We start from the raw sequence: 27355 nt of genomic DNA, 5'->3' as shown, positions 1-27355 counted from the left end.
ACAGCTTAGCACAATATACAAGCATATATTTACAGTATATACAGTTATAGACAGAAATAGACAAGGTAAAAGGTAATACGGACACACAACAGCCCTCCCAGAAACCTGAGTCCCCAGCAGGGGCTCCCAATTGCCCCTTCACCTTCTCCCTGACCCTCTCAACCTTACCCCAGTCCCAAGGAAGAATGGAGGTTGACCCAGGGGGTTAGGAAGCAAAGTGGATTAGTCAAAGAAACAGCAGAGGGGGGTGAGGTTAGAGATGCAGCTCAGCCAATTCCCCATCAGCAGAAGCCAGTGCCTTAGCTATGTTTTGATTCTTCTTCTTGTACCTCTCAGTAAGCCTATGAGTGAAGTAGACATCACCACTGGTTTCCTTTCACAGCCTGTAATCTAGTTCTTCTCACCAAAACATTCTAGCTAGCTTCAAACTAGCACAGGTATGAAGTGCTTATGGTCTGTGTCAGAAATTAAGTACAGTGGGAAAATGTCCATTTCCCTTTATGCAGAAAGCAAAGATGTGGCTGTCAAAATTAAAAGAGCGTTTCAGAAGCACAAATCTGGACCAGAAAGTAAGAACTTATGTCAGACAGTTAAAAGATTTCTAAAATTGGCAATTCTGCAAGTCTGAAGACTTTGAGACTTGTGTAACTGCCACTGCTTCCCACTAACTCAATGATGCTCAAAGAGCTCATGCTTGTTAGATTTGCAGGAAGAAATCAAAATACTATCTTGAAGATGCTATGATTAATGATTTCAAACACTGTTCAATGACCAGCATTAGAATAATAGAACCAACCAGGTTGGAAGAGACCTCCAAGATCATCCAGTCCAACCTAGCACCCAGCCCCATCCAGTCAACCAGACCATAGAATCATAGAATCAACCATGGCACTGAGTGCCTCATCCAGGCTTTGCATGAACACATCCAGGAATGGTGACTCCACCACCTCCCTGGGCAGCCAATTCCAATGCCAATCACTCTCTCTGCCAACAACTTTCTCCTAGCATCCAGCCTAGACCTCCCCTGGCACAGCTTGAGACTGTGTCCCCTTGTTCTCTTGCTGGTTTCCTGGCAGAAGAGACCAACCCCCATGTGGCTACAGCCTCCCTTCAGGTAGTTTTAGACAGCAATTAGGTCTGCCCTGAGCCTCCTTTTCTGCAGGCTGCACACCCCCAGCTCCCTCAGCCTCTCCTCACAGGGCTTTTCTTGAACACCTCCAGGAACAGCGACTCCACCACCTCCCTGGGCAGCCCATTCCAATGGCAAATCACTCTCTGGGAAGAACTTCTTCCTAAACATCCACTAGATGACAATGAGAAACAATCCAAGCTATTTGGGGTTGTCTTGCTTTTCACTTTTTTCTCCTCCTGGAGGACACCACTCATGTTCTTTAGACAGCAGAACTGCAGCACACTTATTTAAGAGCAGGCCCTTTTCTGAGGCAGTTCTTCCAGAAAACGCCCTGAGAGCAGCACAGGAGGTGAATGGTCATGAAAGCCACTTGCACGTGAAGCTTTCTGCAAAATTAAAATCCACTTCTACAAAAACCTTCCATGCACACAAAGATACACACACTTCCCAGGTTTATGCAAAACCAAAAAGGAAGAAGATTCTGTTAAAAATGTCCAGAATACTTGGGAGAGGATCTTTCAGCCTGCCAGATGTTCTGTCCACAAAGCTGCGGTCAAGCTTTGCTTTCTCTCCACAAGCGAAACATCATGTCACCAAGAAACCTCCTGGCACATAGCTAGGGAACCCTCATTTTCAGCAACATTTAAACTCTCCTTAAAAAGTTTGACAATGAAAAGCTTCCACTTAGCTCCACTCAGCTTACATAAGAGATATAAACTTCTTTGATGTAAGGAATGAAGCCCAGATATTTGGTAAATGCCCAAAAACTGCAGAATTGCATTCTCTTCCCTCATTAACTGTGAAAAAAAAAAAGAGATAAAAGGATGGTTTTTAACAACAAGAGAAAATGATTCCAAAAGGCATAATTCAAATGATCTCCAAACAGCTCAGGCAAGTGGGAACTAGTTGAAAATGTAAATGAAACAAAACCCTAGGAGGATAAACAAGAAAAAGCTTCCTTTCATCCTTCCCCCTTTTATTTCTTACAAATTCTTGTCTTTCAAACAAGATTTGACCACCACTTCACCTCCTGGTGACAATGCTGTGACAAGGACAGAAGACAGCAACAATTAATCAAGGTAATTTGTAGTATTTAAGAACCAAGTTCAATGAAAAGCTGTATTCCAGCTGGTCAGTTAGCTTTTGATAGAGTGTTTAACTTCTGATAAAACACATAGCGCGCAGAGGCAAAGGTGTGAACCTGGATACACAGCTATGCTACCAAGGAAGAGCCAACTTCTTGCTTTCAAATGAAGATTCTGCAGAAGGATCAGAGTAAGATTGAGGGGACTTTGGGTGTTGCTTGGGTTTTAACTTTTGTTAACTGGGCAGTTAGTAAATGCATGGATACTCATGTTAAGAGTTGTTTTTCTTGGGGTGAAATATAGAGGGTCTTGACATGGCACCTGGTGAGGTGGTTTAATGGCCATGGTGGCATTGGGTTGGTGGTTGGGCTTGATGATCTTAGAGGTCTCTTCCAACCAAACAATTCTATGATTCTGAGTTAAATCTCCCCTCCATTTCTGCCCTCCCCACCTCTTTTCATTACTTGTCTTCCCACTTCCAACAGTTACTCTTCCTGTCATTCTCACAATCATAGAATCAAACAGGTTGGAAGAGACTTCCAAGATCATCCACTTCTCTTTGGTACTAGAGCCTGGGACAATGACCTTGCTGTTAGTTACAATAGTGAGAATGAACAGGCAATAACAATGCCTGCAGTCTGTGATCATAGAATCAACCAGGTTGGAAGAGACCTCCAAGATCATCCAGGCCAACCTATCACCCAGCCCTATCCAGTCAACTAGACCATGGCACTAAGTGCCTCATCCAGGCTTTTCCTGAACACCTCCAGGGACAGGACTTCACCACCTCCCTGGGCAGCCCATTCCAATGGCAAATTCTTCCCAAGCCACAATTTTTCCACTATCTAGAAGGAACAGCAGAATGGATATGTTTTACTTACTACCAATTTTCAGCTATCTATCAACAGATTACCATCTGCCAATGGTACAAAGACCTGAGCTGACACTGTACATAGCACATTTAGGCATAGTCAAATAGGCACCAAGACAATGATGATAAATGGTACTGGGTGGAGTATGCAGAAGCAGGCTAGAAGCAGAAACAGAAGAAAACATCCTCTGGGTGACCTTACCTAGGATTACACTGTATGTATCTCTTGACCATGCACCACAGCATTCTAGAATGCCCCTATAATGCACATGTGTTCATCACTCTGGAGTAAGTGGATGGTGGTGGTAATGCCCACAATAATGCAGCCTGCTGTATTAAAAGTAGGCATTTCCATAGTACATACCTAATAAACTAATACAACTGAAAGCAAAAGCCTAACCCTGTAAAAGTGCTTTGTAAAAAAATGGTTAGGAATCGATGCAAGACAGGTTGTCTTGACCTCTCTGAGCAGGACATCATGTGTTTGCCTCTCTTTTAAGGGCAAAACACATGAAACACTGGCCAGGGAGCTCTTCTATCACTTCAAGTAAAAGAGCTATTTAGATCTTCCCTTTGAAAAAAAATCATACTAAGATGATGTGAAACATGAATGTGTTTGTGGGTGTAATAAGTATATATTTCTTGTCAGAAGTGTATGATAACCTCCCAGTGTTAATATATTAGGAAATATGAAGTTAAAGGTTTTATGTCTTAAAACCACACTCAAACCACCTTACCCCTGCTGCCACAGAGGCGCTAGGTACTCTCCTCTGTGTGCAAGCCAAGTATTAAAATGCCTGTAGTGGAGCACTGCTTTCAAAGCATGCTTCATAGAAGCTGCCAGGTTGGAAGAGATCTCCAAGATCATCCAGTCCAACCTATCACCCAGCCCTGTTCAATCAACTAGACCACAGCACTAAGTGCCTCATACAAGTGTTCAGTTCGGTGTCGACTTGCCACTTTTACTCATTTTCCTCTTTTCACACAGGGTTCATAAATGGACCCTTGCTAGGTCTGTATTTAACATTAGCTGAAAGCACAAGGCCTGATTCAGTCTGGTCTAGGCAGTTGGGCCAGATGGTTGTTGCATGTCCCTTCTGAGTGAACTACTCTGTTCTATTTTATGCTGTTCTAATTGTCCACAGAATGCAAACAACATCTTGTGGGACCAGACCACTGAGATTAAAAAAGCATTTCCTTTTGTACAGTCTTTATAAACCAGCAAATGTATGGAAAACTCTGACACAAATAAAACGTTTGTGGAAATTCCTTTTTCAGTGTGTGCAATATCTCATCTTTACTTTGAAAATAGCCTGTGCCTTCTCCACAGATTTCAAAGTTTTCTCTAAACACCTGAAAATCCTTTTGAAAGTACCTTGGATTGTCCTCTGTCATAACCTTGTCCTTTTCATCCACAGAAAGTAGAGTGCTTTAGAAAGGAAAATTAATGACTTTCTCTTCCCTTGGCTCTATTATTACTACTTTTTGTGTATGTGCTACACTCATGCATAATAAACGTCACAAGTTGTCGCTTTTTACTATGTTCCTCCTATTTCTACTTGCTGAAAAGGTTCCTGTCTGTATGTGAACAGCTGCTGAAACCAGAAAGGTGAAAACAAGCACATTCAGCCTCTGCTTGTGCTTTAGAGACTGGGTATAACAAAGAGAAACTGGAACAGCTTCCTCTTCTGTAGCAATCACAGAAGCTTTTCTTCAGTTGTGGTTATAACTGGGCAAATCTGCTGAAGATGGCCAAGCTGACAAATGTCACTGAGGGTAAAATGAACCCTGAGATGTGTTGCTGTTGTTCCTATGTAAGAAGTGATACCCTTCACGTTTTTAGGAACCTTTAGTGAGTGCTCAGAGGTGACCATGAGATTGTAACTAAACAAAGAACCTGTTACTTTGAAAATTAATGTCAATTATTGAGGACAATGAACACAGAGCTCACACTCCACTTGCTTTACCTGCTGGTTTTAGCCTGGTAGCTCTTTTGACAGCTCTTTTTTCACTCCTTTCCTGTTTTGATGAAGAAAACGCCTTGCCTATGTCCCTGCTCTTGCCAACTAAAGTCTACTGGACTCTTCTCTCTCTTTGGAAAAGCAAACATCTTCAAGCAACTCATCCATTTCCCTTCAGAATCACATAATCATACTTGGCATTTAATTGTTTTCCCCTTCTCACGTCATTTCACCTGAATATCTTGTGTCAAGTCCTCTTACATTTCCTGGCACTATTTATAACTGTCCTTGTCCCCATTTGGCCTCTTACACAAGCCTTCAGACTGTCTACCTTTCATTTCTGCAGTTCTCAGATGTTTAATATTGCCAAATCCCACTGTCCTGAATCTGATGGCAGAACTGAAAAACTTCTTAGACAAGAAGCAGCATTTCTGTTAATTTAGCAATAAATAAGGCATATGGGGAGGGGGGTTAGGGGGTCATTCCTAAAACCCATGGGCCCTGAAGCCAAGTTTTTGTGGTTATTTGTACAGGAGCTTTATTGAAGTCACTCATACCTGATATAATTACCCTTCCTACCTAGTACATATTCACAGGGATGATCTCAGGCTTTCTTATCACTGTTTGGCTTCAGACTAAGTGAAGGAAAAAGTTCTCAAAACAATGTGTCTTGAGACAAAATCCAATATGTTCCAAAACGAGTAGCAAAACATGAGAACCCAGCTGACATGTCCAGAGCTCTTGAAAAACAAAGGAAAAGAGAAAACACCCAAAGCCTTGGGTCTTTGGAAATGCAGGAGCACCAGAAAGCAAGCTTAGGGTAACAAAACTGGCTAAAGGTGACAAATCCAACAGAAGGCTGCTACATATATTGTCATAGGTAAAAAGGCAACCTGGACACATAGCCTTTATCCTCCTATCTCCATTAGCTCTCAATGTATAGATACAGTTAATAAAGGAAAAAAAATTACTTGCTTTGAAAAGTCTGCACAGATTTGCTCCAACATTTGAGGCTCTGCTGTCTTTATCTCTTCCTTCTAGGAATATAACAACTGCCTGAACGAATAAGGTCAGTAGTGTGTCTCTGGCAACAGCCATTACAACATGCTTCAGTGCAAGGGGAAGGGGAGGAAAATAAAGGACAAGTAGGTGCTGCTGTGCACACAGAGGAAGTTCTTTACACAATCCTTCAAAAGAAAACCTGAGTTCTATGCTGAGACATGAAAAGATATATTTGTTTACTCTGGTAAGCAAACAACCATTAAAATTGAAATCAGTTGAATTATTTTTTTATATAGACACAATACAGTTGGATTTTAAGTTTTGCTTTGTTTGTGTCAGGTTCTCCTCTGTGAAGAAGCATAAGTCCACTACAATTACATAACAGCTTTTCTGCATGCAGTTCATGTTACCTGGAAGAGCATCCCAACATCTTTCTATATATCCTGACCATATATTCACCCTTAGCACTGAGCAGTTTTTCCTTCTGGTAATCTGCATGTCAAGCTATCATTATCCAAACAGGTTTCGTTATTACCATTTTCACAGGCTTTAGATGCTTTTTGTTATAGAAGTTTAAGTCTTACTATACCAGTGTTTTTCAGAGCCAGCCCTTTTTACTCTGTTTTCAGACATACACTCACATCATAATCAAGCTACTACAGAAAAATGTGATTGTGTAGCCTGCTGGAAGCACAAATAGTGGAAATAGGAAAGCGCAACTTGCTGATGAGGATCTAGCTCCGAACCAGACACTGCAGCTGGATCAAGGCCCAGCTGCTCCCATTTGTGATGGGACAGGAACATTAGTAGAGGCCAGGTGTGGCCCTGATATTCCTTTTTGCCTTGCTTATCACAGCAGTCACCTCTAGATCACAATCTTTACTGGCAGAAGTTCTTTTTTTTGGGCAGGAGACATCAAGTCTGAAAGGACATCAAGAAATGTTTGTGCAGTCCAACAGCCCACTCAGTTAAATGGCTATGGTCTCACCACTAGACTTTACCCAACAGCAACCCCAGCTATCAATTTTGGCTCTCTTGGAACCCCAGGTGTGGATGAGAACCTGACAGCAAAGCTCTAGGGACACATCAGTGGGGTTTGTCTTCCTGCCCTCCCCAGCAGGGACACCCTTTTGGTAAGTAGTGACTTCGGCATTACTCAGTGTGTTCTGTCCAGGGCAATGACACCAGTAACTGCAGTTGTGTTTTTTAGAGCTGCAGGGTGAATGCTGCAGCCCAATTCCTATCACCAGCAATCATACAGAATCTGATGATGTTGCAAATGTAAATAAACCACATTGTTTGTGCATCTGACTGCTGAAATGCAACCAGACCTGCAGCAACACTGGGCTGTGTGTCTGCAGTTGGACTTCATGCAAGCCACTCTAACTGGCATCCCTATTAAGTCCAGCTGCCCTGAACCCCTCTCATCTCTGAGGACTGGCTAGAAAGCAAGGGGGCTCGTCTCTTACTAAGTCTGCCCACACATCAAACAACAGTAGCCATAGTCTTTGAAGTAGGGCTAGCAGACTGCCAAGGTAAGCAAACTCGTCCATCATGGTTCTGGAGACAGAGATGAAGAGTTAAAATATAGTTAGCACAGAAAAAAGAAAAGTAGACATTTCCCAAGATACCTCTAACAAAGGAGCAGAGGATGAGGATGATTCTTTTTTAATCAGCAATGGAAAGAAGAAAGAAGTGAGAGAACTCTGGCTGATGTATGAGTAAGCAGAATAATCAAATACGGCTACAATTAGAGGACCTTTCTTTGTCCAGCTTTAATTCAATGGAGAAAATGTTCTTATGGCCATTTATTCCTGAAAGTTTCTCTTTCTCCAGTTTTCCTTTCCTACACCCTTTATGCCCTCTTGTCCCCTCCTTTTCTCTTCCAGAGTGTAAGATCCTGAAGCGTCCATCACTGCTAGCAAAATAATAATAGTAGTTATAACACAACAAGAAGCCACTCCGAAGTGAAAAGTGGCTGAAGGGATTGAAAGGAGGGATCATGGACGAGACAGGCCACGTGACTGTGGAAGCAGGGCCTTGTTGGCATGAGCTGTCACTTTGAATTGAGGGCAGCTCATCTCAAGCTCACTCCTACCCATCCCGAGGAAGTCGGTCTCTGCTGAAACTGCTTCGGTGTACAAGAGAAGCACCTTAGCGGGAGACACGCAACACAACAGAAACACCAAGACATACCTGGGGGAACAGGAGTGGTGACTCCAGGCAGCAGAAGGAAGCAACTACTCAATTACATTACCTTAGCTATAGAAGAGGAAGGCTGAGAGGAGAAGCAAGAATTCTCCAGGATGTTATGAGAACACCCACCCGTCTCCACTGAAGCCAAAGAACTGCTGAAATCACCACCTAAATTACCCAGTCATAATCTACTGTACACAAAACAGATCACCCACTTGCAGCCAGGCTCTTAAGGGGACCAGGTATCCTGCACATGCTCTGCTACTCCATGTCTGTCGGGTAGCGATTCAAAGTGAAAGAACAGATGTTGTCAAATCCCTGACACCTGCTAACAGCAGGAAATTATTCTACTGTATATACATATTCCCTTCCTTTCCATAGCACAGAAACAGAAATTATGAGATGTAATCTAACCAAGAGCACGATTCCACATCTGGATTCACAACCTTCCTCTTGAGCTTTACTGAAGCCTGGTTTTGTAGGGATTTCTACAACCACACTGTAGAATTTACCAGAGATGTGAGTTTAACATTTATACACCTCTGAATATTTACAGACATTTTCTGTTGCCCATTTCAGGTTGTTCCCCCTCTTTCTCCTCCTCCTCACATGACTTCTCATTAGATCCTCTTAAGCAATCCGTGCAAATTTCTCTCCATACTAGAGACATGAGTAAAAACAACCAAGCAAGAGAGAGCATAGAACAAGCTGTGCTTCAAACTAGATATGATTTTTAGACCAAGTGAATGGGATAAATATATCTCTTACATTTTGCCCAGCCCCTGGAGAGTCTATCCTTCTGAACTCTCTCTTGAATCCTCTGAAAAACTCTTCCTTACAATTTACAATTACGGCACAAGTCTTAAAACTGTAACAAAAAGCAAACAGGTGAAAAATTATAGGAAGGCTGACTGAAGTATAAGATGAAATGGAGAAGAGTAGGACATTATGAAGGTGAAGAGGGAATGAAGAAACACTCTCTAAGAGCTGCTGTAGCAAGCTGATATTCCTATCAAATCTTGACAGGATGCCTTGTTTCACACAATGAAGCAACATGCTTTGTCTGACCTATAGAATCATAGAATCAACCAGGTTGGAAGAGACCTCCAAGATCATCCACTCCAACCTAGCACCCAGCCCTATCCAGTCAACCAGACCATGGCACTAAGTGCCTCATCCAGGCTTTTCTTGAACACCTCCAGGGATGGTGGACTCCATCACCTCTCTGGGCAGCTCATTCCAATGGCAAATCACTCTCTCTGAGAAGAACTTCCTCCTAACATCCAGCCTATACTTCCCCCAGCACAACTTGAGACTGTGTCCCCTTGTTCTACATCTACATCTCCCATTACCATCTTCTCCAGGGCACCTTCTGCCTCGTTTTAGTTTATGTACAACCACATTAACTGCTAAACAGAGTTCTTCTGCCAAGAGGGAGAAAAAGAAAGTGCATTCAGAGAAAGCAGGAAGGATAAGGGCAGAAATGAAAACATGGAACTAATTTGATGTGATGGTTTGGGTGTTACCCATCCCCCCACTCTTATGAAATCACCCAGACTAGACTCAGCTGAGCTGGAAATTAAGAATGAAGCTATATTTACAGCTCAGCAGAACATACAAGCATATAGACACAAATATATACAGTTATATACAAATTAGAAGTAACACAGAAACACAATACCCCTCCCAGAAACAATCAAAGTCCCCAGGTTGGGCTCCCAACCCAATCCCCCTTCCCGTCCCTCTTTCCCTTCCTTCAGAAATAATCAGATCAACCCACATATATCTCACATGATAAATCTGGAGATCTGAGGTGAGATGTCAAAAAAAAAAGGATGACAAGGAGGTTAGAGGGAAAAGGGCTTAGGTGGATTAGAGAGTTAAAGGCAGAGTCAGCCACAGAGACCAGACTGCCAGAAAAAAGGCACAGCCAGAAGTGAGAGCTAAGAAGTGTGTGACAATAAGTATCTTATCTATATTTTGATTAGTTGTGCTTCTCAGCAGAAAACTGAGGGATGTAGATTACTGTTGGGTTCTTTTCTTTCTTCTCACAGCTAAGGATTTAATTTCTCTCAGTAAAAATTAGCCTCAAGCCAGCACATAGGGCAAGATACAAAAGGACGCAGCACACAAGTAAGAAAAAGCTCCAAGATTCAAACTGATAAAAGCAAATCAAATGAGAGACAGAAGTGGATATTTTGGAACTCAAGACACAGGCATCTCCTCACCTGATTGGCTGGTGCTAACATTGATGGTGGCATAGTGGGGTGCTTCTGAACTCAATTCAGTCACCAAGTTGACTGCCTGGATCTCAAAGGTGTAACGTACACGGGCCAAGAGGTTGGAGACTTGCACACGACTTTCTGTGAGGCCCATCTGACGTGGTTCAAACTGTACAGTGTCCCCACAGCGCAGGCATGGGCCTGAGGACCCTGCTGGGCACACTTTGCAGATGACATTGAAGAAGATATCCTTGCGGCCACCCAGGTCCTTGGGGAGGCGCCAAGTCAGGAGCACGTTGGAGCCAATAACTTCATAGCTAAGGTCTCGGGGAGCAGAGGGGATGCCTAGAAGAAAGAATGAAAGATCAAAATGTCATGAACGAATGGAAGAGAGGTGGGGGAGAGGAGAACACAAAGCAGAGGGAAAAAATGGAATGAGTTGCTTTTCCTTCTCATTCTTTCTTTTCTCTAGCTGTTTCACTGAACAGGGCTAATGCAAGGGGTTAACACAGAGGTGAGGGAAAACAAGGCAAAAAAACTCCAGGCTGAGATAAAGAGCTGAGATAAGGAGTTTTAATGAGAAAAAATGAGCTCATACAACACACAATTCCCTTTGCCTATTCGCAGGAAAGCACAGCACAAGGCAGGAAGCGGCAGCAGAAGCCAGCAAGCAAACCCACTCCCAGCCGTCCTGCCGCCACTCCTGCGGAAACGACACACCCCAGAGCCGCAACCCCAAAGCAGCCACGGGCGCAGGAAGCCTCTCATGGGACAATTTGAACTTCAAGCCCCAGGATACTTTGCTCCAGCCAGCGCTTTCGTTTGATGCTGGCAGGACGGTTTGGAGGCTCGGCAGCAGATTTCAACTCGCCCCGCGGCAGTTCAGGGGTGGGGAAAACCAACATTCTTTGCCTCATCAAAGCTACAGCTAGGTGCACGAAGGAGCAGCGGTGCTGCAGCACTGCAGAGAAACAAACTGAACCAGACGGGGCTTTGCTTCAAGGGTGTGTGTTTTACTTCTGTCTAAAAGAACAGCCAGTGTTTAAGGAAATTCCACGTCTCTGAAATCCTAAATCTTGCACAAGCTTGCATGAGACCTCCAATGCTGCTCTTCAGCACCTACCATTCTGAACTCTCTCAGACTTCAGTTAGCCTGTTCCATCTATTGTAGGAACTGAATCCCTTTCATAGAATCAACCAGGTTGGAAGAGACCTCCAAGCTCATCCAGGCCAACCTAGCACCCAGCCCTGTCCAATCAACCAGACCATGGCACTAAGTGCCTCATCCAGGCTCTGCTTCAACACCTCCAGGGTTGGTGACTCCACCACCTCCCTGGGCAGCCCATTCCAATGCCAATCACTCTCTCTGCCAACAACTTCCTCCTAACATCCAGCCTAGACCTCCCCCAGCACAACTTGAGACTCTGTCCCCTTGTTCTGTTGCTGGTTGCCTGGCAGAAGAGGCCAACCCCACCTGGCTACAGCCTCCCTTCAGGTTCCCGTTGATTACTCCTGCTGCCAGCCATGTTCCTAAGTGGTATCAGGAATAAACTGACACCTGAAAAGCTTCCCATTCTGTGCACCCAGCACTTCTGCTTTCACAGAGACTGTGAAGAGAAGGAAAATAAAGAAGGTAGTAAAATGGCATGAGCATGAGAATGGGACAAGACACTGGAACTAGAAAGTGAAAACCTCAGATAGGCAGAAATAAGCAGCAAATTTGCACTGCTAAACCTGGGCATAGACAGAAAACAAGATTGGAAGGGCAGGAACTCAGTAAAACACAAGGGTAAAGGAAAGAGGATTTACAGAATATCCCCCTCCAAAGGCTGTAATAAAATCCAAGAATCCTCATTCTTGCTATTATAGTCAAGAAATATTGATGAAAACTATGAGCAAAGCCTTTTCTCTGTCTTAGGCTGGTCAATATAGATGATGACACCCTCTGTTACTCTAGGTGGATGAGGTCTTTGTGGGAGCTCTCTCTGGCTGCAATCTGCTTCAGTGCTGGAGAATTCAAGTAGTTCCAATAGCTGACACATTTCCAGTGTTTCTTAAAAAAATAATTATGCTGGAAAACTGCACACAGAACAGCATTTAAAAACTGTAGTGCTGACAAGATGAAGCATTTGTACATCAGAAAATGCCAGTTAAATTGTCTTTTGTGACCTTAATGTGGCCACTCAGCATTTATTTTGTGGTATGGTATTTAATTGCATGATCACACACTAGTTATCCCTAAGGAGTCTTACCATAGCCAATGAAAAAGATAGACAACACCTCAGGAAAAATAATCCCTGAGAAGTAAAGGTTGCTTGGTGATGCCAAAGATGGGTCTTGGTGCAGCACAGAAAGCAAAGGATTGCAGGAAAAAAAACAACCTCACAATCATATTTCCTAATTTCCAAGCATTTACCTTCAGAGCCACAAGGTGTTCCCAAGATGCTTTAAGAAGTTAATTTTCTTCCCTGACACTTCCACAAAATTCAAGGGTGATGTCTGATACATTATTTAAACTGGCTTTTTTTGAGGATTAATCACTAACCTTACTTAATTTTCTGCATGTCATTATTCTTTCTTCATCTGCTAATATTCAATAATCAAAGACTGAAAAGTCACAGCTGATGAAAACCACAGACGATGTAAGAATTAACTTTTCCCCATTTGCAGCTGGGCCTTATTGTATACTTGCAATAGACATAAGGTTGCATGAATCATTCAAAAATTGAGATTTTTCAATTTTGAGCATCTACTATTGCAACACCCCAGTATTCTCAGCATAGAGTTTCACCACTGCATCAACACTGCTAAAAGCACGCGGGTGTACTTCTGCCTCCTCAGCTATATTTAGTGTGTGGATGTACCCTGTAATCAACTGGAGGAGCCAAGGGAAGTTTTGAGTTATTTCAAAGGTCATGAGAAGAGGTGACTTGCAAGTCTCCTGAATTCCTCCTTATTGACTGTCCTTACTTTCAAACACTTCATCCAAAAAAACTTACCAGTGCAGGGAGCATCAGAACTGTCCGAAGTGGACCGATAGTAGTGGTTCTGACATATACATTCACTGGAACCTGGCAGTGGAGCGTGGCTGTGGGCAGGGCATACATGGCAGGGGTCATCTCCCACAGATACTTTAAAGAAACCAAGGGGACAGGCTAAGAGGAAGAAAATGAGAGGCAAAAGTAGGAAACTCATTAATTCAGAGTCCAGAAACAATGCAATCTTATTTACATTTAACTCCTGCTGCTGTAGGAAGAATTTGTTACGTAGAGTAGCTACTACAGGTTCTCTTGTGTGATGGAGCAGGTAGTGTTAAAGTTGCAATTTTGAAACAGTCTACTTTATTCTACACAAATTCTATACAAATGAAAAGAACCAGTCCAGAGGCAGTTTTGGCTCTCTGAAATTATTATTTTCACAGTATCACAGTATCACCAAGGTTGGAAGAGACCTCATAGATCATCAAGTCCAACCCTTTATCACAGAGCTCAAGGCTAGACCATGGCACCAAGTGCCACGTCCAATCCTGCCTTGAACAGCTCCAGGGACGGCGACTCCACCACCTCCCCGGGCAGCCCATTCCAGTGTCCAATGACTCTCTCAGGGAAGAACTTTCTCCTCACCTCCAGCCTAAATTTCCCCTGGCACAGCTTGAGGCTGTGTCCTCTCGTTCTGGCGCTGGCCACCTGAGAGAAGAGAGCAACCTCCTCCCGGCCACAACCACCCCTCAGGTAGTTGTAGACAGCAATAAGGTCTCCCCTGAGCCTCCTCTTCTCCAGGCTAACCAATCCCAGCTCCCTCAGCCTCTCCTCGTAGGGCTGTGCTCAAGGCCTCTCCCCAGCCTCGTCGCCCTTCTCTGGACACGCTCAAGCATCTCAATGTCCCTCCTAAACTGGGGGGCCCAGAACTGAACACAGTACTCAAGGTGTGGTCTAACCAGTGCAGAGAACAGGGGCAGAATGACCTCCCTGCTCCTGCTGGCCACACCATTCCTGATGCAGGCCAGGATGCCACTGGCTCTCTTGGCCACCTGGGCACACTGCTGGCTCATGTTCAGGCGGGTATCAATCACCACCCCCAGATCCCTCTCTGTCTGGCTGCTCTCAGCCACTCTGACCCCAGCCTGTATCTCTGCATGGGGTTGTTGTGGCCAAAGTGCAGCACCCAGCACTTATTACTTAATCCAAGAGCTTTAGCACTGGCAGAACCAAAGAATTTAGTCAGGTGATCTGTCTGGAAGTAATCTTAGCAATTACAGGTGTTATCCATCTCTCTTCCCCATCTGAAGCAGCCACAAAAACTGATATTTTGTGCTGCCTTCAACAGTTTCATCGCTCAAAGTAACATAAGCTACCATGACTGATTTTGTATGAAAATCAGGAGGCACTCAGATTGGCAGTCCTATTGTTTTCCCAGTAGCAGATTAATGCCTCTTAATTTAGTCAGATACAATCTGTGAATGCACAGGAATACATGTGTATGCAAAAAGCTGAACCGAGGATGGAAATCTATCCTGCAGGGAAAGAAAATGGAAAAAATGGTACCTTATTAACACCACAAGGGTGCCACACAGCCTAGGTGTGGCAAAGCTGCTATGCTGGATTACCTAAGAGAAGGTTCTTGGGTCATACATGGAAGTGCTAGGATGAAGCAAGCTTTTATAATTTTAATGTAAACTTTCTCTAAGTTTTCTAAGGCTGATTTTATACATAAATAGATACAGCTCTTTTAGATTTTATGGACTAACAAGCTCATGAATGTCCATTTGTGGATGGACATTTGGGTAGCTAACTTCACAATAAAGAGCACTTGCAGGGAATGGGAAACGCTCAGATGGATCCCAGATGACTGACTGAGGTCAAAAGACACAAGGGACACACTCAAGAGAATTGTCCTAGGGATTATCATAAGCAACACATTTCAAAGGATTGGGGAGAGAAAAAAAAGTCATACAAAAAAAGAGAACTGTGTAAGAGAATAATGCATAGAGGTGTTAATATGAAATTAGGCTATCTAATGCATATTCCAAAGTGGAAGAGCACACCAGAAGCTGTAGAGTTAATTAGCTCATCTGGTTATTACTTACTGTACTTCCAGGCTTTCACCTCCAATAGCAATTACTTGGATATGTTTCTAATCCACTTAGGTGCTGAGTGGCTACAGATGCACCTTTCTTATCAAACGACCTCAGAAACGCTGACTAGCTTGCTTATCTAATCTTTCATGTGTTCAGCTCTCTTTGTTTTGGGTTTTCAAAGTCCATTGCAGAATTTTTGATGCATACTGTGGGACTACAGGTATGCAAATCTTAGCAAAGCTGAAGGAGTTACAGCCATAGTCCAGGCATAACAGCCAATAACATCTATGGAGACCTACCAGCTTTACACTTAGTTGTATTACTTCATCCTATTTGTCAGAAGTCTTCTTCACTGCAGAGTAACCTCCACATGTACTCTGCTAACAAACCTAAGTCCTGAAACAGGTCAGACCATAAAAGGGACTTCAGTAACTCAGAATGAAAGCAATCAGACGTGAGAACCTCAGTTCTTCCCAGCACTCAGAAAATTACATTAAGTGTGTGGTACACTGCCAGATGGAAGGGAAGGGGGAAGAAGAGATTCTAATTTTGCATATGATGGATGACGGCAAGAGCAAACTGCCTTTGCCTTCAGGCCTTTGTCCAAGAGAAAAATGAAAGGATTCTCACACGGAAAGATCTGTCCCTGTGTTCCTCTTTGGTACTAGAGCCTGGGACAATGACCTTGCTGTTAGTTACAATAGTGAGAATGAACAGGCAATAACAATGCCTGCAGTCTGTGATCACAGAATCAACCAGGTTGGAAGAGACCTCCAAGATCATCCAGGCCAACCTATCACACAGCCCTATCTATCCAGTCAACTAGACCATGGCACTGAGTGCCTCATCCAACCTTTGCTTGAACACCTCCAGGGACGGTGACTCCACCACCTCCCTGGGCAGCCCATTCCAATGCCAATCACTCTCCCTGGCAACAACTTCCTCCTGACATCCAGCCCAGACCTCCCCCAGCACAGCTTGAGAATGTGCCCCCTTGTTCTATTGCTGCTTGCCTGGGAGAAGAGACCAACCCCACCTGGCTACAACCTCCCTTCAGGTAGTTGTAGACAGCTAAAAGGAGATCTGTAGAGGACAGAGACTTTACATTTACAATGTGAAAACATATTTACCCTACAGGGGTAGTGCTTAGAGCATTCAGGTAGATTTATCTCTAGCCCAGCTGCAAATCACACAACTCGACAAAACTGTGGCTTGAAGAATTTTTCTGGTATTTAGCAAATAAAACTTCTTTAAACATAAATAATGTTGTGTTAAAAATAAACATTTTTCCAGGGTGCTTTGAAGTCTACCAGCAACTTGCTGTTGCAACTGAGGATGCAAGGATGAGGTCTTCAGGGATGGCGCACTGTTGATGAGTTAGACAAAGCTACTAAGCAAAAGTGCGATGCTGTAGGGTTTACTCAAAGGAATGAGCATGCCAGTAGCAGCACTATCTCATTAGAGAAAGCCAGCTTACAAAGGCTGAGGAAATCTACTGCTTAGAAGGCCATTCAAGGTTTCATTAATGCTGTGGTTTCTTGCTATCTATTATCTCTCTTTACTTGTTCCGGTAGCATCTGTTCTTGAATGTTATCTCAGAACTGTAAAAGTCAGCAAAGGAAGAATTGGGGTTTTTTATGCTGAAGAGTGATGCCATCATGAAAACTGAAGACTTTAGAGTAAATTAAAGGTTTAAATTAGAATAATGCTTCCACCAACTGAAAGAGCAGGGTACTGAGAAAAACTTCCAATACAAGCAGAGCAGACAACAAACCAAACAAAACAAAAAAACCCCACCTATTGAACACTTAAGACTGCAGTTTGTGAACCAGTTACCACTGAGAGCAAATATCAGACTCAACATAAACCTGTCTCCTTTCCCAATGTTTCCAGGTTCAATAGTCCTTCATCCTGTATTTAACGTAAGCAGGGTGTAAAGTAGCCACATAGGTTCATTCATAAGCACTCCATTAGAGGTGAATGAACTGGACAAATAAAATTCTTCTGCAGTTGTTTCACCAACAAAACAATTTTCACTGCTTTTCTGTCCACAAAATGCTCCCTCTCTTGTGGGAAAATGGGGTGGAATTCCTTCCATTTTGGCTATCATGTTCCTCCTCTGTAACCAAAAGAAACAGATGAAAGAGGGCTACCAGCAGTAAGTCTCCATTAAGATCTAGAATTTTACAAGAGGATTCAAGTTAAAAAGAAACTCCAATTGGAAGACTTATTATTATTGCTATGAAAAAATCCAACCCTGAAAAGTTAGCAATTCACAGAGGAAAGGGAGCTAAGAAGGATCTCTGTAAAAAAAGAATAAAATGAAGAGAGCAGACTAGTGTAAGAGCACATAATGAATGCCATTTGTGCAGATCAACTCTAGCATGTGACATTCAGTTCACATTCCATACAGACAGGCAGCTAAATCTGTGGATTCAGTCAGTGAAAGCCAATGAGCAACCTGGCTCACTCTAAAGACCCAGAAAGCCCAAACATTTGAGAGGCCCTTGGTATCCACTGTCTCTCATCCAGATGGCATTCCAGTAGGTGCTGGGTCTTCTCTTCCTGGAAGGAAGATAGAGGCACCGGCCAAGCATCACATCTGACAAGTGATGTCAAAAGCAAGAAGGGCTACAGAAGTGGATAAAGGAAGACCAGAGAAAACATGGTCCCACTGCTGGGTGCTGCAGGAGATCTGATACAGGACATATAAAAGGCTGAGGCATTATCTGTCTTGTTCACATCAGTCTTTAGTAGCAAGACTGGCCATTAGAAACCCCAAGTCTCTGAGACTGGGGAAAAGTATGGGACAAGAAAGATCTTCTTTGTGGTAGAAGATCAGGTGAGAGAATATTTAGGCAAACTGGACCTACATAACTCCATGGGCCCTGATGGGATGCACCTAATGTTATCCTGAGGTCATTCATGGAAACAACTGAATGATGATAGTGACTGAGAGGTGTCTGATGTCTACAGGAAAGCAAATGTCAAACCAGTCTTCCAGAAGTGCAAGAAAGAAGACCAAGGCAGTCAGGCAGGCAGCTCAGACTCACCTGAATTTCTGAGAAGATAAGGGAACAATTCATCCTAGAAACCTTTCCCAGGCACATGAAAAACATTAATGACTATGTAAATGTGTCATTTCACAGTGATGCTTTGCAGGAGGCCAGGCACATACAGGTTTCATGCTTTGAAACCTTTATTCTGCTGTTGGGCATTTCAACTACCAGAAGAAAAACAAAAAATGAAATCATAGAATCATAGAATCAACCAGGTTGGAAAAGACCTCCAAGATCATCCACTCCAACCTATCCCCCAGCCCTATCCAGTCAACTAGACCACGGCACTAAGTGCCTCATCCAGTCTTTTCTTGAACACCTCCAGGGACAGTGACTCCACCACCTCCCTGGGCAGCCCATTCCAATGCCAATCACTCTCTCTGACAACAACTTCCTCCTAACATCCAGACTATACTTCCCCTGGCACAACTTGAGACTGTGTCCCCTTGTTCTGTTGCTGGTTGCCTGGGAGAAGAGACCAACCCCACCTGGCTACAGCCTCCCTTCAAGTAGTTGTAGCCAGCAATGAGATCAACCCTGGGCCTCCTCTTCTGCAGGCTGCACACCCCCAGCTCCCTCAGCCTCTCCTCACAGGATTTGTGTTCCAGGCCTCTCACCAGCTTTGTTGCCCTTCTCTGGACATGTTCCAGCACCTCAACATCTCTCTTGAATGGAGGAGCCCAGAACTGGACACAGCACTCAAGGTGTGGCCTGACCAGTGCTGAGTACGGCATGCTGCAAGCTAAGTTGGTGTGCAGCTATTAAACATGATTCACAGCTCCATCACCTTCCTAATGAAGACTGTTGCAAAAAGCAAAAAAAAAAAAAAAGAAAAATACTCTGACCTAAAATTCAGTCACTTCACATTTGCAGTTTTGCCCAATAAGTCTGGACTGGCTCTGGTTCACACTAACTGGCCTTCATGGCTAGGGATTACAGCTATCACACACCTTCTGCTTCCATCTGAACCCTGACCTCTGCCACTGCATCCAGTCAAGGAACTGCTTACATTCAAGAGCACCTTAATTCCTTTTCAAAATTGCCTAAATTACGATAGCTGGCTGCACTCAGGACTTCAGCCCACAAATGGCAATAATAATTGTTCCCATGTCATGGAGCCTTTCCTGGCATTGCCTCAGTCCAGTGACTCTATAAATAGTATAGCAAAGGTCAAGGAAAAAAAAAATCCCTGGGCAATCTAAATAGGCAAAAGCCATTTCCTTTTATTCCTGCAGTTATAGTGATCTTACAACTGTTTTTCCACACTCAGGCAGAATACACCTCCCATTTGTTCCTGAAGGATTCTTTTTTTCAAATGACATTTTTCAATTTTCATCTACTTTGCATCCCCTTCTTATGGCAAATGATGCAATCACAGTCACTTGCTGTGGTCCTACAAGCCCTGCCCATGACTACTGTGCTTACACTGGCTGAAGCAAATCTACCATCAACTGGTACATTTTGACTTAGTGAATATTACCATCTCAGGACCATCCTGGAGCAAGCCTCAGCAAGAGCAGCTTCTCCTGAAACACCTCCACTGTGTGCCCACAGAACAACTTCATTTAAAAACCACCATCAGCAGTTAAGACACAGGCCCTAGCACAAGTTCATCAATCCCCAGGCACCAATAATTTCCAAGAAATCTCTCATCATTTGACAATACCCAGTGCAAGGACAGAGTTGCAGAGCTAGCACCTAAGGGGGCAAAGCGAGCTGCTACTTCCCATTAAGTCAAGGTTACCGTGAGAGGAGAAGGCAGAGTTCAGAGTGCACATGTGCTTTCCTCTCAGCTTGTCTCAGTCATTCTCCATCCTTGGCAGTGTCAGAATGCCACAACAGTTCAGCAAGGCACAGCCTGTCTCAGAGCCACTGACCCACTTTTCTCAGCTCCTCCACTACATTTGCCACTCTTTTTCCCATGTTGGGCTGCCTGATCCCTGGAGATAAGCTCCTCCTACGAGGCCAGAGGGACACTTTCTGACAGGCTTCTGACAAATAACAACAGCAGAGAAAGATGCTGCAGACATGGAAGAGGGGAAGGACAGTGAATAAAAATTAAAATGGGGATAGTACAGACCAAGAACTGAAGAATTTAGCAGACAGGAAGAGGCACCGATTCACTTGGACAATAAGAGCAAAGACAAAATACTCTGAGGGCAACTGAAAAGCAAGGGGAGAGAGATGGAGAGGCACTGAGAAACTTCAACAGAGCTTTATGTACCACCCAGCAGTGTTTTTAGAGAATGTGATACAGGTGACACTGACTTTTTGTGCTCAGATATGATTTGGAACTGAGTTGGGACATAGAAAGACATTCAGAAGAGGATAAAATTACTCTCTTCTTGACAAAATGTTGCATGAAGGGGAGAGTAAATTTAGTAAGAGATGAACCCCCTTGCCTTCTAGTCAGTACTCAGAGATGAGAGGGGCTCAGAGCAGCAGGATCTATCTCAATATGGATGCCAGCTATGGTGGCTGGCTCTAGGTCTGACACAAGACACACCAACAGCCCAGTTTTGCTGCAAGTCCAATTGCATTTCAGCAGTCAGATGGACAAAGAACGCAGTTGATTTACACTTGCAACACAGACACAGACTGTGTACAATTGCTGGTGATAGGAACTGAGCTGCAGCAGTTGCCCTACAGCTCTATGAAAACATGACTGCTGTTACTGGTGTCATTACTCTGGACAAAATACACTCGCTGGTGCTGAGGTGACAGCTTTCAGGATGAGCAAGACAAAAGAAGTGCCTGCATTTTAACGATTCTCAAAGCTTAACCAATTAAAAAGCACCTGCTGGTTTTAATTGCTTTGTAAGTCTCCAGCACTATGAACAGCAGTTTAATGAATCAGAATCAACCAGGTTGGAAGAGACCTCCAAGATCATCCAGTCCAACCTATCACCCAGTCCTATCCAGTCAACTAGACCATGGCACTAAGTGCCTCATCCAGGCTTTTCTTGAACACCTCCAGGGATGGTGACTCCACCACCTCCCTGGGCAGCCCATTCCAATGCCAATCACTCTCTCTGGGAAGAACTTCCTTCTAACATCCAGCCTAGACCTCCCCCGGCACAACTTGAGCCTGTGTCCCCTTGTTCTATTGCTCGTTGCCTGGGAGAAGAGACCAACCCCCACCTGGCTACAGCCTCCCTACAGGTACTTGTAGACAGCAATGAGGTCACCCCTGAGCCTCCTCTTCTCCAGGCTAAACAACCCCAGCTCCCTCAGCCTCTCCTCATAGGGTTTGTGTTCCAGGCCCCTCACCAGCTTTGTCACCCTTCTCTGGACATGTTCCAGCACCTCAACATCTCTCTTGACACTTCACACAAACAGCAATTTCAGGTAACGTATTGACAACCATTAACTATCAATTTCATTTGCACTTACAGAGTACAAATACTCTGGCTGCTACCATGTCCTAGGTGATCTCTTGTGTAAACTATATTTCAACTTTAAAACTGTGCCTGCAGTCAAAACTGGGTTCTACATTACATTTGATCTTTAGAATACTGTGTGGTGCTGCAACATTTTACCTTGCTGAGAGATCCTGAGTAGATGCTTATTGGAACTAAAGAAGCACCAGAAGAACATTACACATAAAAGTAGCATAAGCAGTATGGTCAAATGGACTGTCTGGATAACAAGTTAACCATGGCATGGCAATATGTCCTTGTGGCCAAGCAGGCCAATGGGATCCTGGGCTGTATTAGGAAGAGTGTGTCCAACAGATCAAGGGAGGTTCCACTCCTCATCTACTCTGCCCTGGTGAGACCTCATCTTGAATACTGTGTTCAGTTTGAGGCTCCCCAGTTTAGGAGGGACAGGGATCTGCTGGAGAAGGTCCAGTGGAGGGGTATGAGGGTGATTGGGGGACAGGAGGGCATGGCTTATGAGGAGAGGCTGAGGGACCTGGGGCTTTTTAGTCTGGAGAAAATAAGACTTAGAGAGGATTTGATAAATGTTTATAAATACCTGAGGGCTGGCCAGGAGAAGGGGGACAGGCTCTGCTCACTGCTTCCTGGGATAGGACAAGGAGCAACTGGTGTAGGTTGCAGCAAAAGAGGTTCTGCCTCAACACACGGAGGAACTTCTTTACTGTGAGGGTCACAGAGCACTGGAACAGGCTCCCCAGAGAGGTTGTGGAGTCTCCTTCCCTGGAGACTTTCAAGGCCTGTCTGGATGTGTTCCTCTGTGATCTGTGTTAGATAGCATTGTCCTGCTCTGGCAGGGGGGTTGGACTCGATGGTTGCTTTGGGTCCCTTCCAATTCCTAACATCCTATGATCCTAGGGTCTTAAACTTGACATATGGAGACAGACATGAGATTAGACTGAGTGTTCAGGCTTGGCCAGATTTTGGCCCAGTACCACACTAGGTGATAGGCAAGTTATTCTAATTCCTCCTACAAGCATTTGACAGGAAACATCATGGGTCCCAGGGCAGAGAGCACACCAGAGGTACCCATAACACCATTACGACTGGCTTTCCTTACTGAGCCAGGTGAGGAACCGTTGCCTGTTCCCTGTCCCTCGGTCAGGCTACTGCCACCTCCTTTCCCGCCCCCCCCCCCCTTTTTTTAATCACTACTTCCAATAGGACTTTAAAAAGGGCCCAAATTAATTGGGTCAGTAGAGTGTGTTAGCTCTGGACTCAGCTCTGCTTCATGTGGTGTCTCTCCCCTCATGTTGTCTCTTCAAAAAGAAGTGGATCTCTGTTAGTTCTCATTAATTACAACTCTCACTAATTCTGTATGTATAGCCTAACAGGCTGTCTTTATTGGCAGCTTGAATCAAGGCCTGTGTTAAGTTTCCAAGCCTGCTCTTAGCACCACAAAGTGGTGATTACAACTCCAGTCTGAGGTATTGGAAGAGGCTGCTATTAAGCTTTCACTCTGAGAAATCATTTAATCTCCAAGCTCTGGGATCTTTTGGTAAATGCCAAATGCTGCTATCACCAACCAACAAAGAAGCTGCAGTCTAAGGAGCAGGGAAAAAGGGTCTCTCACCTTGGCAGGCTCGTTCATCATCAACAGGCTGGTAGCCAGCCTTGCAGGTGCATTGTCCAATGGCCACTATCCACTCCCCTTCTCCATTGCAGTGCAACCGGACACCTGAAGCCCCAGTCATGCTCTTCTCTTCAGCGTTCGGTACACATGTCCCTGGTGACTCCACCAGTGAGGTCCTCTCCCCTCCAGCAAAAGTTTCAGGGAAGGATGCAAATCCTTTCACCACAGCAGGGCACTTGTAGAAAAAGACTTGGACTGCCACCAGGGACATACAGGCTCCCGAGTCCTGGAAAGCCAAGTAGAAGCCATGCTTGGTGAGCGGCCCAAAGCTACGTACTTTAACATTCGTTTTTAACACCTTCCCAGTGCTGTCCACTTGGGAAAAGCTTTCATCGGCTGCAATAGTATCCACTTTGGTCCAGGGGCCCTCACGCCACTCTGGTAGTTCCTGAGTAGCTGTGTCAGCCTCTGACTGGTGGTAGTAGAGCGTGAAAGTCTCTTTGCAAGAAGAGGCGACGGTGTGCATGCTGGCGCAGTCTCTCACGGAGAAGCGCAGGCGGACGTGGACTCGGTGGGCGCCGCGCCGCTCTATGAAGTGGGTTCGCAGCCAGTTGTTCTGCCCCGCTTCGGCCACATTACACACCTGAAAGGTTCGGATTGGGCGCTTCTTGTCATCCATGACGCTCACCTCGTCCCACTGGAAGGCACGTGTGGGAGAGAAAAGGAAGTAACAGTGAGAAAAGGATGCAGTGTTCAACTGCACCAAAAACAACAGGGCAGGCCTTCCTCTTTCCCTTTTCTTGCTGTACCTACAACAAGACCTGAATCTGTTGATGCTACATGCAGCACTCTAGATAGGACAAACTATGGCCGTGTGAAAAAGAAATACAGGGGACACAGTCTCAAGTTGTGCCGGGGGAAGTATAGTCTGGATGGTAGGAGGAACTTCTTCCCAGAGAGAGTGATTTCCCATTGGAAAGGGCTGCCCAGGGATGTGGTGGAGGCAACATTCCCGGAGGTGTTCAAGAAAAGACTGGATGAGGCACTTAGTGCCATGGTCTAGTTGACTGGCTAGGGCTGGGGGACAGGTTGGATTGGATGATCTTAGAGGTCTCTTCCAACCTGGTTGATTCTATGATACATAACCTATGCAAACCTGTCATATGGCACTGAGAATCTTAAAACCAGAAGGTCATGCCTTCCTCCCTCCTGTTTCCCATCTCTTATCTCCAGAGACAAGATACACAACATAAATGAGACAGAGGAACAAGACACTGCTCTTTGGAGAAAACATTAAAGCAGGCATTCCTTCTACTTATTTTTATCATGGTTGAAGCTAAATCAACTCAGCATGGCCACTAGGAGGGCAGGCTCAGGATCTGTTCTGTGTGAGGAGGAAAGTGCAAGGCAGAGAGATAGGGAGAATTGGATGTAGATTACTGTACAAACTGTAAGAATCCTGTCCCTTATCCTCTCAGCTAACTTTACAGATAGGTGAGAGACTCTGGGTATGAGAGATGAAGTGTGTAATGAGATAGAAAAGAAGGAACCTGCACCCAGTCAGGCACACTGATAAGTTATTCTGTAGGCAATTAGGAGAAATCTGTAGATAGGTAGCCCTTGCCCTTACATGAAATTTCAACTTCCCAGACATCAACTGGGAATGCCATACTGTTGTGATAAGCAAGTCTGAGACATTCCTGAAGTTTGGGGAAGAAAACTTCTTCTTGCAAGTACCCAGTGAGCCAACTGGGAAAGACATCCTCCTAGACAGGCTTTTTGCAAATAGAGCAGGATTTGTGGGAGATGCAATGTTAGGTAACTGTCCTGGCCACAGCCATCATGAAATGGTTGAAGTTTAAAGTTTTCAGTGTCAGGAGGGAAAAGGACAGCATTGTTTCAACCTTGAATTTCAAAAGGGCAAACTTTAAGCTATTGAGGGATTTACATAGAAGTGTTCCCTGGGAATCAGTCTCATGGGTTCCAGATTCCCTTCCTTCATCAGATGCATGCACATCTTTCCAGTAGAGGTGCACTCAGGAAGAGGAAACAGAAATGCTTACCCCATCAGAAGGGTGAGTGGTCCAGCCAATCTCTGAGGTCTCTCCAGTTGTATCCAGAAGTATTTCTGTTTATAGATATTAAAAGAAAAAAAAAAGAAAAACTACTTTGTGCTTTTCCAAGTCAGGCTAAAATCTTACCTATTCTTAACAAGATTATTTCTGACCAAAAAAATCTTACCTATTCTTAACAAGATTATTTCTGACCAAAAAAAAATCTTACCTATTCTTAACAAGATTAGTTCTGACCAAAAAAAATCTTACCTATTCTTAACAAGATTAGTTCTGACCAAAAAGAAAAAATAATAATCCTAACCCATATCTTGTGCTGGGGTTTCCACACACCCAGAATATACATTCATGTTCTGAGATTAAATATTACAGGTCACATTCACACAAGTACATGAAGCAGGACCAAAACATGGGTGGATGTGCTCGGCATATAATCAGGCTAACTCATGGTGACCAAGTTGTTTGGCAATACTCTGGCCAGATAAAACTTGCCCAGGCAAAGTACAAACACACTGATGGCATGGAGCAGAGCTATGATAAACGAACAGTACAGAGGAGGCCACCCTCTTTTTAGAAAGGAAAAGGTTGGACAGAGAGATGAGTCCTAAAGGACTCCCTAAAGGGAGGTTGTAGTGAGGCTGGAGCTGGTCTCTTCTCCTGAATTGCTAATGATAGGACAAGAGGAAATGGTCTCAGTTTGCGTCAAGGGAGGTTCAGGGTGGATGTTCAGAGGAAGTCCTTTACTGAGCAGGTGGTCAGGCACTGGAACAGGATGACCAGGGAAGTGGAGTCACCATCCCTGGAAGTGCTTAAAAGGAGAGTGGATGTGGCACTTGAGGCTATGGTCTAGTGATGAAGGATGCTGGGATGAAAGTTGGACTGGATGATCCTGGTGGTCCTTTCCAACCACAGCAATTCATAGCGATTAGATGTTGTGCTGAGGGATTTGGTTTAGTCAAGGACTTATCAGTGTGAAGCTAATGATTGGACTCAATGATCTTGAAGGTCTTTTCCAATCTAAGAAGTTCTGTGATTCTGTGAGTTATATGCCTGCACCCCAATCTCCTCAGGACCATGGCTGTCCATTTTATTTCCAGGTGTAAATGTGGACATGAGGCCGAGACACTTTTGTTTCCATCTCTGGAACCAAATTTCTGTGAGGGTTTAAGATGACCATAGAATCCACCAGGTTGGAAGAGACCTCCAAGATCATCTACTCCAACCTATCACCCAGCCCTATCCAGTCATCTAGACCATGGCACTAAATGCCTCATCCAGTCTTTTCTTCAACACCTCCAGGGAAGGCAACTCTACCACCTCCCTGGGGTGAACCAGTCCATCCTGTAATGAACTCAATTTGTTCTGGAGCTGAGCATTAGGCTGCAGGCCTGTCTACAAGATCCAGATTTATTAGAATAGATTTTTGCATTGTACTGCTTAGGATACTTGCAGACCTTCAAGAACCTAGCTTATTGCCACAACTAGTCTTGTGTTTTCATTGTTATTGAACCTACCACTGGAGACAGATACTAAATTTGAATGCTCCTCTGTTCAGGTACAAAGAAGCACAGAACTGATTGCAACAGTGTGAGCCACACACACAGTATGTAGATATTTACTTCTCCAGAAGTAAATATAAAGGTCTGAGACCACCCTGGAAGCTACTGG

The 27355-nt window shown here is 44.3% G+C and overlaps 1 protein-coding gene across 3 annotated transcripts in view; it reads right to left on the bottom strand.

Annotated features, from left to right (window-relative positions):
* LOC135182064 (ephrin type-B receptor 5) overlaps positions 1–27355 on the bottom strand; it is a 58485-nt gene that overhangs the window by 14083 nt on the left and 17047 nt on the right. For all 3 annotated transcript variants that reach the window (XM_064155805.1, XM_064155804.1, XM_064155806.1), the window contains 4 exons: positions 25679–25743; positions 23616–24312; positions 13469–13624; positions 10476–10814 (listed from right to left, as the gene is read on the bottom strand). In XM_064155805.1, the coding sequence (XP_064011875.1) occupies positions 10476–10814; positions 13469–13624; positions 23616–24312; positions 25679–25743 (1257 nt within the window). The remainder of the gene's footprint in view (positions 1–10475; positions 10815–13468; positions 13625–23615; positions 24313–25678; positions 25744–27355) is intronic.

This window comes from Pogoniulus pusillus, chromosome 15, assembly GCF_015220805.1.
Source record: "Pogoniulus pusillus isolate bPogPus1 chromosome 15, bPogPus1.pri, whole genome shotgun sequence".
Lineage (NCBI taxonomy): Eukaryota > Metazoa > Chordata > Aves > Piciformes > Lybiidae > Pogoniulus > Pogoniulus pusillus.
This window is presented reverse-complemented; position numbering and strand designations above follow the sequence as displayed.